The sequence below is a fragment of the Branchiostoma floridae genome, chromosome 15 (genome assembly GCF_000003815.2).
Source record: "Branchiostoma floridae strain S238N-H82 chromosome 15, Bfl_VNyyK, whole genome shotgun sequence".
NCBI classification, from domain to species: domain Eukaryota; kingdom Metazoa; phylum Chordata; class Leptocardii; order Amphioxiformes; family Branchiostomatidae; genus Branchiostoma; species Branchiostoma floridae.
The window spans coordinates 19,307,961-19,321,376 of NC_049993.1; the positions used below are offsets into that span (position 1 = coordinate 19,307,961).

The 13,416-nt window shown below is 40.0% G+C and overlaps 2 protein-coding genes across 3 annotated transcripts in view; both read left to right on the top strand.

Annotated features, from left to right (window-relative positions):
• The window catches only part of LOC118431271 (serine/threonine-protein kinase Nek8-like), a 34,967-nt gene extending 32,590 nt beyond the window's left edge, over window positions 1-2,377 (top strand). Inside the window, exons 16-18 of one of the 2 annotated variants that reach the window (XM_035842385.1) lie at window positions 112-270; window positions 680-838; window positions 1,275-2,375. In XM_035842385.1, the coding sequence (XP_035698278.1) occupies window positions 112-270; window positions 680-838; window positions 1,275-1,303 (347 nt within the window). In that variant the 3' untranslated portion in view covers window positions 1,304-2,375. Of the gene's footprint in view, window positions 1-111; window positions 271-679; window positions 839-1,274 lie in introns of both variants that reach the window. The other variant, XM_035842386.1, reaches the window with a different exon arrangement.
• Window positions 2,378-3,272: 895 nt separating this feature from the next.
• The window catches only part of LOC118431294 (rapamycin-insensitive companion of mTOR-like), a 34,467-nt gene continuing 24,323 nt past the window's right edge, over window positions 3,273-13,416 (top strand). The window contains exons 1-12 of the mRNA XM_035842409.1: window positions 3,273-3,388; window positions 3,483-3,530; window positions 4,873-4,970; window positions 5,814-5,875; window positions 6,625-6,756; window positions 9,029-9,092; window positions 9,468-9,594; window positions 10,193-10,359; window positions 10,814-10,881; window positions 11,139-11,206; window positions 11,640-11,722; window positions 13,192-13,279. Coding sequence (XP_035698302.1) covers window positions 3,343-3,388; window positions 3,483-3,530; window positions 4,873-4,970; window positions 5,814-5,875; window positions 6,625-6,756; window positions 9,029-9,092; window positions 9,468-9,594; window positions 10,193-10,359; window positions 10,814-10,881; window positions 11,139-11,206; window positions 11,640-11,722; window positions 13,192-13,279 — 1,051 coding nt within the window. The 5' untranslated portion in view covers window positions 3,273-3,342. The remainder of the gene's footprint in view (window positions 3,389-3,482; window positions 3,531-4,872; window positions 4,971-5,813; window positions 5,876-6,624; window positions 6,757-9,028; window positions 9,093-9,467; window positions 9,595-10,192; window positions 10,360-10,813; window positions 10,882-11,138; window positions 11,207-11,639; window positions 11,723-13,191; window positions 13,280-13,416) is intronic.

Below are 13,416 nucleotides of genomic sequence, written 5' to 3' on the forward strand. Positions count from 1 at the left end.
GATTGACTGAAAATCTGTGTTGGAAGAAAAGATCAGATTTTTATTACGTTGTTCATTGCCAGCCAGAAGAAGCTAGAAAGAAAAGACATAATCTTTTATTTCCTTGTTCAGAATCTGGGCAGTGCTACACGTTTGGAGCCAACAACTTTAACCAGCTGGGGTACCAGAAGGACAGTAAGGACAGGAGACCACAGCTGGTGCCTGCACTGGAGGACGTGTGTATCAGCATGGTGGAATGTGGGGATACCTTTACTGTCGCTATCACTACAGGTACGTATCAGCATGGTGGAATGCGGGGATACCTTTACTGTGGCTATCACTACGGGTACGTATCAGCATGGTGGAATGTGGGGATACCTTTACTGTGCCTATCATAACTGGTACTATAAAATGCAGGTATGGTTTCATGTAAGTTTCGAGACATTCTTTTGACAGCTGTCATCTACTGTGAGTGGAAACAAAAAACAAGCTGTGATGGAGCAAGCTTTCTTTTTGAAGGGCAACAGCAGGCTCAAAAAGGGATGTCATCCAAATAGTTTACTTACTTGATTTTCCTCCTGGTTTCCAAGATCAATGTTTTCATTTGGTCCCTTTCCTTCTTTTACTTGTTTCTAAAAATCAAGAAAATGAATTTGCCAGGCCAGGCCTAAATGAAAAATGTTTTATTTTGCTCCTCCAGAAGGGGAAGTGTACACCTGGGGTAAGGGGTCGCGGGGCAGACTGGGTAGGAGGGAGGAGAACACCAAGATCCCCAAACCTGTCCCCCTGCTCGACAGTGAGCCCTTCCAGATCATCTCTATCTCCTGTAGCCATGGCAACACTCTCCTAGCAACAGAACGTAAGTATGACACAGAAAAAAAAGAAGCAATTCATTCGTTGTGTATTGATTACAATGTATGTACTCAACATGCATTTACTAGATGTGCATTGGATATGTATGGAATTACACTATGTATTGGCAATGCATTCTCAATCTTTTCATCATATTATTCATGGATTCATCTACTAGTATCAAATGTCAGTCTTCTGACTCCTTGTGTATTTGCCATTCCTATATTCTGGCTGTGTACTAACAAGGTATTGGAAAAAAGGCATTTGATATCTGTGCATTATGCAAAGGGGGTAGACCCACATAGTTGTACATTGACCAACAGGTGTAATATGTCGCTTTTATACAGTACTAGAAAAATCAGATAATGAATAACAAGAAAGTATTGAGAGAAACGTATAATATGAAGTCTGTTTCAAACTCTTTCTGTTTTTTTTTTCTGCAGCAATTCCTGAACCAGGAACAGCCAGATGATCGCCATGGATGCAACAGAGCTGCTGATTGGCCAGATGGATTAAATAGGAACATTATTCTTATACAACAGAGATGCTGATTGGTCAAAAAATCATGTTGAAAAATCAAGTATTAAATGCAGAAGAATGCTGTTTCTGTACAGTTAAGAACATTTGTCTTGTAGTTCTAGAAAAACATGTCAGACTCATATTTCATATTTTTGTGTCACTTTTTGTATTCACTTTGTAAACATGTATGAGCTATGTAGTGTACATTGTGCAATAGCAAATTATTCTTGTATTTTTGTCATTGTATATATATTGTTAGTGACTGATGATGATGATGATAACGGGGGCCGCCCTAAGATGCCCGGATTCTTTGCTGATCTTATTATGCATAAGTATGCCGTGTTTGTTGCCACTGACTATGATGATTAGAAAGGTAAATAAACCAAACAAACAGCTTTGCCAGTTGTAATGCGGAGGGTGAAGGGATCATGAACAGTATGGATGCCTTCCTTATTCAAGTATGGTCTCTAGATGAATGTGTTAAAAATTCATTGATCAAAACTTGACCACTCTTTGGCAACTAGTGATGGAGCGCCGTGAGTTCGAGCGTGTAAAAAAGCGGGCATCTTAGGGCGGCCCCTGTTATATTTTACCACTGTGAAAAAGCAGTACTCCTATTTCTTAAGACCACTTTGGAAATCAGCCTGATTCAACAGAAGGAGTTTATGTGACTGTGCATTCCAAACTGATAAATAAGCTTAATAGATATACAATGTATGTATTTGGAGTAGAGTTCTATATTGCATGAATTTGTGCAGTTTAAGTGGCCAAAGGTATTGAAATATTGTTCAAATCAGTGCAGAAACCCCAGCAATTTTATCAGCACTCTAATCATGGTAGAAAAAAACTAATTCCATTATGATACTGTATTCTATACTCTGTGCTCCCTGTTGTACTGGATTTTTGTATAAAATCAAGAAAAGTATGAAGTCATCCTCCTACGCAGGGACAGCCAACAGCCAAACTGCCTGTCTGGATATGCCCTGCTATTTCAACCGTCACCCTTAGTTCCTGACCGCCCTGCTTATAAATATTAATAAGGTTACCCTTATACGTGCGAGACAGCTTTTGAAAACGGAAAGCCTATTCTCTGATTGGCTGACAGCTGGTTTGTGTGTGTGGGGGGGGGGGCGTCCGCAGGAACTTAGAGTGACGGTTGAAAGAGCAGGGTACATCCAGACAGGCAGTTTGGCTGTTGGATGTCCCTGCGTAGGAGGATGTATGAAGTGGGCAGAACCATAAACCATCATTAAAAAGTAGTATGTGGCATGACTTTCATTTGTCTTTGTTTGCTGTGAGAATTAAGGTAGACACACAAGAAGTTGCAGATATATACCCAGGGACTGAGGAGTAAATGAGTCAATGAATAAATGTGTAAATGAATGAATAGAATGAATGGATAATTATATGAATGAATGAATGAATGCAGAAATGGTATATGGGGAAAATAATTTGCTTTTTACTTATACTAGTCACTGAGGTAAAAAAAATACACATAAAAAGCCATAAACCTCTAAATACCCATCATATCAATTTTTAAATTTTCCCCAAAAATGTTGTGAACATACCTTAAATCATTACGAAAGAAGTTGCAAAGTGAGCAGACATATGCCGTAAATGAAATAGAATACTTAGTATCAGACGACGATATATTGTATTATCCCAATACTCTGCCTTGGCCCGAACTGACCTGTAGAACGCTCACTCCCTTTGGGACTGTCCTGCAGAACTTTGAACCCAATGACGTCAAAGGTATTGACATCAAGGCGGACGTCAAAAATCGTGAGATAAACGCCGAAACAGAAATCCACACCTACACAATTTTCTTCCACGTCTCTATCCTTCTCACACACTGTCTCCACCAAGAAATGTTCCTTTAATAGACTCGCTCTAAGATCGAGAAATAAAACGACTGCGCCACACCCCCTGAGGTTACTTCAGGTCAACAGTGATATTTCCGGACATGCGCAGCAGAGCCGGCTACCAGCCAACATGGCGGCGGTCCGGGGGCGAAGTCTGCGGTCCGTCAAGAGACGAGGTAACCCTTTCCCCTGCCTTCCCGCGCTTTTATTCCGCCGTCAACAGTCACGATTTCCTCGGGATAACTTCTGTGTATGTTTTTCTTTCCACAGCTCGCCACGAAAGCGGTGAAGAGAGCGTTATCGTGGACTTTACGCGCGGTATGTATGGTGCACTTCCGTTATGTAATCAGACCTGTCCCTCATCAATATATATACCGGCTAGATTATATGCTATGTAAACAAAATCAGATGTAAGATTTCACCCTTATATCCAGCCCAGAAACGCTCTAAAACTACGATGCACCATTTTTTGTCATATTTTCCTTATAAGGGTATAAAGATTTTCCGCGATCGCTGTTTACGTTTTGAAAGTCACGGCCAGGAAAAATGGTTTACTATAAATGGCGGCGGCCCTGGCGGCTCTTGTCTCTGTTTTGACCGACGTGAAACGATTTTCCGTCTCCCGAATTCCCCCGGCTAATCCTTCTGCTAGGGGAAATCGATAAACCAGTCTTGTGCCGGCAGAGACGCTAATTTTGGGGGTTGATTTTGCCGTGGATGGGTGGGTTACTGCATAACGGTAACGCGTTAGGCTTGCTAACGTTCCTATGGATTTCTGCGTGGGAAGATATTTTTGAAACCGAAAAAAAAAAAAAAAAAATCAGATATAATCTTCGAAACCGATTTCATCTGCTTACGTCACGTTATGTGTAAAATATCGATTTCTTGTTTGATCATAAGTAAGGAAAAAGATAAGAAAAGACAAAGACTTTTCTAACGTAAATGTAACAGATGATTTTCACATCAATTTAGTCAGCCTACGTTTAGACTGGGCGGCCCCAAACGGCCTTGACCCCCTTTCCAGAGTCAGGTGAAAGGTCAGGGATCATTGCTGGAGAATTCACACATTTTCCAGATATTTTTCTATCACTAAAAATGGTAGAAAATGTGAAAATCAGAAATATAGCCAAAAATCTGTCCTGAAAATAGTGAAATGTACAATTTTGGCATTAGGCCAAACACTCCATGTGACCTTACATGTACCACTTGACCTTAATTTCCTTATCATTTCCGCTTCTGTTTTGTTGCCACGGTAACCCCTGATATTGTAAGCGACTCTACATTGTTAGAGGGCGTATGGGCAGGAAATTTGTAATGTTAACAAGTTCAAATTCAAGTTGATGTTTCTTCGATACAACGCAACGTACCACACAAAACCACATCACATCCAAAAATTCGCAACTTGTTTGATACTTTTACTTCAAAAAAGCTCATCTTGTAGTATTTCTATAGTTATTTTCTTAACACATAAAATTAAATCTGCGTTTTGCAAAAGGTCACTTTACAACATTTTCAACCTTCTTTATGTACATACATACTGTAGTATTGAGTATCAGTGTGCGCATCCTCACACGCAAACACAGTATACCAGCTTGAAGTAAAAAAAATGCTTATTTCACAATGTTTGAAAGCTTTTTATGTTAATTCCTACATTCTCCAGCTGCCTCCAAAAACTTGCGGGAAATCCTAGCGAACATCTGTCGTCCTGCGGGGATCTCTGATGGGCGCAAACTGGGACATCTCAACAACTTCCCTAAGGTATGGGGGAGGGAGGGAATGAGTGAGGGGTGTGAGTGAGGGAGTGAGTGAGTGAATAGATGAATGAGGGAAATCCTAGCGAACATCTGTCGTCCTGCCGGGATCTCTGATGGGCGCAAACTGGGGCATCTCAACAACTTCCCCAAGGTATGGGGGAGGGAGGGAATTAGTGAGTGAATAGGTGAATGAGAGAAATCCTAGCAAACATCTGTGAGATTGGGATCTTTTATTTTTTTCAATTCTCGCAGATTTGGATATTCTAACAACTTCCCTACAGGGTACAGGGGGAGGGAGAGTGAATAGGGAAGAAAGAAAAGAAGAATTGGAATGAATGAAAGAATGATAAAGATTACAGGAAGAATAAATGATTTTATCAAAAGCTGACATGAGTCAATTTTGTAATAGTAGAAGTATAACTTGATTAGTCAAATGGTAACATATTGTGATAAATACATGTATGATATACTACTAGGCTATATTAGTATATAGAGAATTTTTTATGATAGATAGCTATAACAAATTGTTCTATTTTTCTATCAAACTTGGGAATGTCAGTTATGTATTTCAGCAACTCATTTTTCTTCCAAAGTGGTACAGTTTCTGTGAAGAGTAATGTGTGATCAAACTTGAACAGCTTGAATGTGAAAGTGAAACTGCACACAATTGCAGGTTCAGGTCAGGTTACATACATGTATGGGGATGGAGACTCAGTGCTGTTGCACTTCAAGTTAAACAGAGTTGTGGCAAGGCTTTAGGATGATAATGACAGCAATCGTTTGTTCAAGTGGCAGCATCATTATCACCACCAGGAATTCATGCTGTATAATTTTGCTATTTTCACAGCTTCTGTGTCACTATGGCCAAGATGTGGACTGGGGCCTCACTAGTGAAGAAATCATCAAATGGTGAGAAATTTGAAACTTTCAGTCCATCTTCTTCAATTCATAGACTTTCTACTTTTCTCTAGCTGATGCAAGTTTTTCTAGGAGTGGGATTCTTATGAATACAAATTACGAGTTGTCTTGAGCTGGGTAAAACACTTGTTTGTGTAAAAAGGACTTTGTTATAATGACTCATCAATTGAACTGAATATCAAACTATCTACTGTAGTCTGTTTATATGAGTCCAGGGTTGTAGCCAGCCAGAAATCATTTTCCGTCCCCTCGATTTTGAATGGCTTTGGCATAGTATTCCTAAGGGGATCCAGGGGTATGTTCCCCCGGAAAATTTTTAAATCTAGGCCCTTTGACAAGCTGTTTCCTGCATTTTGAGGTGTAAATTTTGCTGGTAGACTAAGCTGTTCAACAGCATCTGTTTGAGTGAAAAATTACACAAGGGACACAGTTTTATTACATCTTTACATACTGATTTGGTCTGTCACAGAGGACGGAATGGGCAAATTTTTTTTCTGTCCCCTGCTGCAAAATTCCGTCAAAGGACAGAAGGATGGGTGCTGGCTACAACCCTGCGCTTGGGTGTGAAAAAAGAATTTGTTATAATGACTCATGATATCAATTGGACTAAATATCAAACTATTAACTGTAGTCTGTTTATATGAGTTACTATATGTTTTTTGTGGAGGCACATGACAGTGCTCATACCAGTAGTATTTCCTTGTAACTGCCATTAATATATTTCTTCTTTTCCTACCCAGCGTGCGAGTCGCCCTCCTCAGCGAAAGAAAAGAAATCCGAGCAGCGGGCCTGCGAGTCTTCAGATACTTCCTTAAAGATGCAGCAACCATGGAACTTCTGCTGCGGCTCAAGGTGGACTTCCTTATCGCCAGGTAAGATTCACGAGTCTTAAGGTACTTCCTTATCGCCAGGTAAGATTCACGAGTCTTCAGATACTTCCTTATCGCCAGGTAAGATTCACGAGTCTTCAGGTACTTCCTTATCAGAACTTCAGACGTCCATATTTGGAGATCACATAATGTTCAGAGTTCAGACACTTTGGCCAGACCAGATCCGTTCAGCGGTTTTCATCTCTAGCAAAGACTGGTCTGGGAAGTCATGGTCTAAATTTTGACAAAGATTTAAACAACATACACACAACTAAAGTTCAATTAGCCTGGGGAAGCTTTCGAGACGAACTCTGTCTCTTTGTCTAAATTGGTCTAAATTGTAATAGGAGTTTGTATAAAAATTAAAAAGCTTTAACTGAATTCATAGTTTACATTTACAAGTCAATATGTGGAAACTTAAACTGAAAGTTAAAAAGGATGGAAAGGGCATTAAGCCATGGTCCACTGTCCATTCTGCTTGTGAAGTAGCGGAATTTCCCTTGTACAATGAACATATAAATACTGTACATAGCATCTCTCCTCTCTGTCACGACCAGTGGAAATACAAATGTAAACTCTTCAGTGAAGTAAACTGGATTGGTATCACTTTCACTTTCTCATCATTGTAAATACAAGGAAACTCATATTGAATACTTTTCTCTGCTGGTAAGTGTAGATTGTCTGTCTGTGTGCTTTTGCACAGTGACCCCAGTGCCTCTTACTTTAAGTACTTTTGGTACCCTGACATAAAACCTGATTAAGCTAAAAGCACTGCCCCATCATTCAGGCAAGATAAGATCAATGTAACATTGCCATCAGGACAATTGACCCAGTTTGATCAGTTGGTCTGGATTATTTATCATCCAACTGTATTTTTTGTGTGGATACATTCTCAAAATTAAGTCCCCACATGTTAGTAAGACTTGCTTCATATTATTTGTGATGATTTTTTTTTTTCATTCTGAGCAACTGTTCCTGTTTTTCTTGCTATGCCATATTTTGGGCATGGATAGATTAGAACTGAAGATATGTAATATCTGACTATTTTAGCCCATGTTTCTCTTTAAAAGATATTTCACATAAAATGCCCAAAAAATTAGCAGTATAATATACTGTATACTGTAAATGCAGAAAGTTTTGCGGTGGTTTTGTGTTCGCGGTTTTCGCGTTGCAAGTTTACCACGAACTTGAAACCACCGCAAACATTTTTCCATGGCAGTAAGAGACTATAATGCATGGTGCTACCTCGAACAGTCCTTTTCCTGCTACCACGAAATTAAATCCCCGCAAATTAAATGCATTTACAGTATTACAAAATTTAAGTATAGCCAAAGTTGTAAATTTTCAGACATTGATGACAAACTGAGAATTGCCTTCTGTGTGCCCTGTTGTTGACCTGGATATCAGTAGCAGACAGCCTGTTCAGTCCAGGATATTGGATTGGTGGGAACGTCTGAAGTAGGGGTCCATCATGTAACGCTAGTTCACCTTTATCCGTGGGGTAACCTATATCCGTTATATTTGAAAACAGTGTATTTAGGAACATTAAGACTATGAAAGTTGCAATATTTTGCAAATACATGTAACTGCAATATTTTGAAAATATTAAGAATTTAAAACAACAGTCCGTCGAATTGATGTTCCTAGATAGCCTGTTTTTAAAAACAGCGACAATAGGTTACCCTGCGGATAAAGGTGAACTAGCGTTACATGTCTGCCAGTGCTACTCAAGGCTGGCCAATCTTGGGTTTAGACTGGGCATTATTATTCTGTAACATACACATGCAGTACACATGACGTGAAAGTTCTATATTACAGTTAAACTAGTTCAAGAATGTAGTACACATACTTACATTTTGAAATACATGTACCCTACATCTTTACAGATTGACTGGAACTTGAATGTATCTCATGAAATCTGTTGTGACAGCTATTTTAACTTTATTATAATGGTCTCTTTTCTGGCTGTGGAAGCAGCTGTTTACATATACATTGTATCTCTTGTTTATATCTTCTTCTTGTTGTTTTCCAGCTGCCCAGACTAATTAATGATGGAGTCCAGTTGTAAACAGTTGTTTATCTCTTGTTGTTGTTGTTTTCCCCAGATGTTTAGACATCGCCCAGAGTAATGACGGAGAGAGAGTCCAGTTGTAAACAGTTGTTTATGTCTTGTTGTTGTTGTTTCCCCAGATGTTTAGACATCGCCCAGAGTAATGACGGAGAGAGGGTCCAGTTGTAAACAGTTGTTTATCTCTTGTTGTTGTTGTTACCCCAGATGTTTAGACATCGCCCAGAGTAATGACGGAGAGAGAGTCCAGGCTCTCAGACTCATCAGAAAGGTGAATTATGTGTTGTCTCTATTCAGAGTACTCTGCTCTTTGGTATCAAAGCTAAATATACGTCTATGTACTACTTTCTTAGTTTCTATCTAATCTTTGTACTTTCTACAGTATGCTAATAATGCTCCTGAGAATTACAATGTATGATTGCAATTTTTTTCTGCTATCTCAAAAAATTTCATGTTGTACAGTGTAGGTTCTTAATTAGAATTATGTATTTTGATTAGGCTCCTTTTCATTTTGATGTTATAATAAGAAATTGACAAACTCAGTTAGTTTCTACTGGTTTCTAGGCATTCTAACCTCTCTTCGTACTCAAACTGAAGCTTAACCTGAAAAAAAACAACTTTACGGAGTTTCATATTTTCCCCATAGATGGTGTACGTGAGTCCGTCGTTATTTCCCTGCTCGCTGGTCAACACGCTGGTCGCCGTCGGCAACGAGGGATCGCAGGAGAGAGACCGTCTTCTCCGTGCTAGTCTGTGTGTGCTGTGTGAGCTGGGTATGGACATTCTACACTCTCTCATTCATTCATTCATCTTTCATTTATTCATTTACTCATTCACCCACTCACCCTCTTCACTGGAGAGTCTGTGTGAGCTGTGTGAGCTGGGTACGGACGTCTTTTACTCTCGTTTACTATCTCTTTAATTAATTAAATTTCAATTAAATTTCAATTTTATTATTAAAAATAATCTAAATCGAGTAGTTTAAACTTGACAGGGGCTGATCTTTGCTGAGAGTCAAGTCAAACAAGGAGATTTTTTGTGAAAACATTGTGAACACCTGAACTGTACTGCATTGGCCTTGCAGCAACTACCTGGGTCTTTTTTCTGTGTCTGAAAATGATTTCTTGAAAAACTTGTGGACAGGACTTGATGTCAGTTAATACTAGTATGCAAATCTGATATGATACCAAGCCATTGTTCTTGTAGCCAGACGGGTATAGATCTCCTGCAGGGTCTAATCTATTTATGATACTGTATTGGGAAAATGTGAGGAGTCAATTTAGCAACTGACATCCTGATAGGAGATGGTCTTTCATGGTTCTGGGTCCAGAAAAAGCATCTTTAAGTCTGCTTTTTTGTCCCCCCTCCCAGCGATCCACAACCCGCTGGTGGTGTCTCGCTGCGGAGGTGTCGGCACGATCCTGAACCACATCCTGGACTGTCACCTGGCGCGCATCAACGAGTCGCTCATGGCAACTGTGCTGCACCTCATCAACCAACCACAGACGAGATGTTACGTACGCGCCATCGAACTGCAGGTCAGTTTCTTAGCTTCATCAACCAATCACAGATTAGGTGCTATTGAACTTCAGGTTAGTTCCTAAGCCCCACCAACCAATCACAGATCAGATACTGTTGAATTAAGTTAGTTCCTCAGTCTACTAATCAATCACAAACCAAATGCTGCAGGTTAGTTTCTAAATTCCACCAACCGAAGATCAGATAATATTTAATTGTAGGTTTGTTTTATATCACAACCAAGATCAGACCAAATGTTCTGTCTGTGGTTTTGAGCATCAACTTTGTCAAACTTTTGATCACTGTAGATTTGGGAATAACATAGCAAGTATCTTACTATGTATAATTATTCTGTTAATAGTCCTTATTTCTTTAATGGTAATAGTCTCATCAGGTTGGTATATTGTTGGAAACTTCTTGTACAAAATTGCATGGTTTTAGCCCTTCAGTATGTTGTGTTTTCTCCCCCTGCAGCAAATGTTGGCCCCCTTCACAGACTTCCACTACAGACACAACGCAGACACGCCAGACAGCCATATCAAGTAAGTACAACAAACCTTTGTATCTCTGGTTTCCAGACTGACTCATACCTTCTTCTGTCCTTTATTCAGATGTTTTAACATAGATTTTTCGATATCAATTTCGAAAAGGGAAGTATTGTTAGTTCGCAGTATGTTTGTGATAAATGTAGATAATCTAGTGTGGGTTGCAGGAGAATATTTTGCTGTGTTAGATACTGACATCTAAAACGAACGATATGATGATGATGATCTAAAACGATTTGTCTCAATCCTTTCAGTGATGCCAGAGAAACAACACTATTGTCTAGCAAGATGGCCATCGCGACAATCTTTCGATCATGGCCAGGTGAGACGCCTGTCTTTCTATTTTCCCTAATTTTAGTAATCTAAAATAATTAGCAAGTACTGTCATCTCCAAAATGTTTGATGACAGACCTGTGTGATTCCAAAGTAGATATGCTTCTTAAACCTACATTCTAGTAATGCTAGTTCACCTGTATCTGCAGGGTAACCTATATCTTTTGTTGTAAAAAAGTATTATTTTAAGGTTTTCAAGTCTAAAGACGATGCAATGTTTTAAAAATATTTTGAGAATATTGTAATTTGGAAATCAAACTTTCGTCAACTTGATATCCCTAATACACTATTTTTTTAAACTATGGATTTAGGTTACCTCAAGGATAAAGGTGAACCAGCGTTCACCACATTCCATTGAAATTGATAAATGTGCAAACACAAAACTTGTATAAATCTGAAGAGTTGACTGCTGTATATTTCAGGTGTGGTGGTTTTATGCAAACCAGATGGCAGCGGAGTAGAGTCTCTTCTGGGGGTGCTGTGTATCCCCAACAACGAAGTTAGAGTAAGGAGAGGACTTTCCATTCTTATATTATTATGTATGTGTGTGTGTGAATGGTGTTAAGCACCAGAGACAGGTGTGTTTACCTGTGTGTAGATAGTGTTCAGCACCAAGGACAGGTATGTTTACCTGTGTGTGGATGGTGATCAGTACCAGGGACAGGTATGTTTGGGTGTTGTGGATGATGTTCAGCACCAAGGACAGGTGCCTTTACCTTTGTGTGTGTGGATGTTGTTCAGCACCAGGGACAGGTGTGTTTTTGTCTGTGAATGATGTTCAGCACCAAGGACAGGTGTGTTTACCTGTGTGTGGATGGTGCTCATCACCAAGGACAGGTGTTTTTACCTGTGTGTGTGGATGGTGTTCAGCACCAAGAACAGGTGTGTTTACCTATGTGTGGATAGTGTTCAGCACCAAGGACAGGTGCATTTACCTGTGTGTGGATGGCGTTCAGCACCAGGGACAGGTGTGTTTACCTGTGTGTGGATGGTGTTCAGCACCAGGGATAGGTGCGTTTGTTTGTGTGTGTATGGTGTTCAGCACCAGAGACAGGTGTGTTTACCAAAGTGTGGATGGTGTTCAGCACTAGCGACAGTTGTGTTTACCTGTGTGGATGGTGTTCAGCACCAGGGACAGGTGTGTTTACCTGTGTGTGGATGGTGTTCAGCACTAGGGACAGGTGTGTTTACCTGTGTGTGGATGGTGTTCAGCACCACGGACAGGTGTGTTTACTTGTGTGTGGATGGTGTTCAGCACCAGGGACAGGTGTGTTTGCCTGTGTGTGGATGGTGTTCAGCACCAGGGAAATGTGTGTTTACTTGTGTGTGGATGGTGTTCAGCACCAGGGACAGATGTGTTTACCTGTGTGTGGATGGTGTTCAGCACCAGGGACAGGTGTGTTTACCTGTGTGTGGATGGTGTTCAGCACCAGGGACAGGTGTGTTTACCTGTTTGCTGATGGTGTTCAGCACCAGGGACAGGCAGTATTACCTGGAGACTGTTGTGCATGAATTATGTTCAGCACCAAGGACAGATCAGGGTTGGACAAGTTTTCTAAAATTCACTTGTCCTATTGGGCAAGTACATAGAAAATTTACTTGCCCAAACCAACTTTTCACTTGCCCGAAATTAAAATAAAATTTTCAATTCTAGCAATGCAATTCTTTTAGTAGTAGTTTTACATGTATGATTGGCTCCATTTTTCATTTTTGAGCAATGCTTGATGCCGTGACAGTGAAAAGTAACAAATATATCAAAATCTCACTCATGGAAAAATCTTACTTGCCCGATCGGACAAGATATGACATGCACTTGCCCGATCAGCACTTTCACATGCCCGGAACAGTAGGGCTGGTGGACTTGTCTAACCCTGCAGATGCATTTACTTGTGTGTAAATGGTGTTCAACACCAAGGATAGATATGTTTCCTTTTAAAGAACTATTTTCTTGATGTTTCCCCCATTTCCTTACAGAAAGGAATTATGGACATCTTGTTCGACATCTTCAGATTACCCATCCCCAGCTGGACTGAAGACTTCACCGTTGCACTGAAGAGTTCAGGTAACCGAAGCAAAGACTTGTATTAAGAGCACATTTGGATGTCGCAATATGCCTTTTTTTTTACTTAATGGTCACCACGTAACAAGACCTAAAGGCCACTCAAGGTTACGGGTTACATGATTGGAACTGTAACAGCA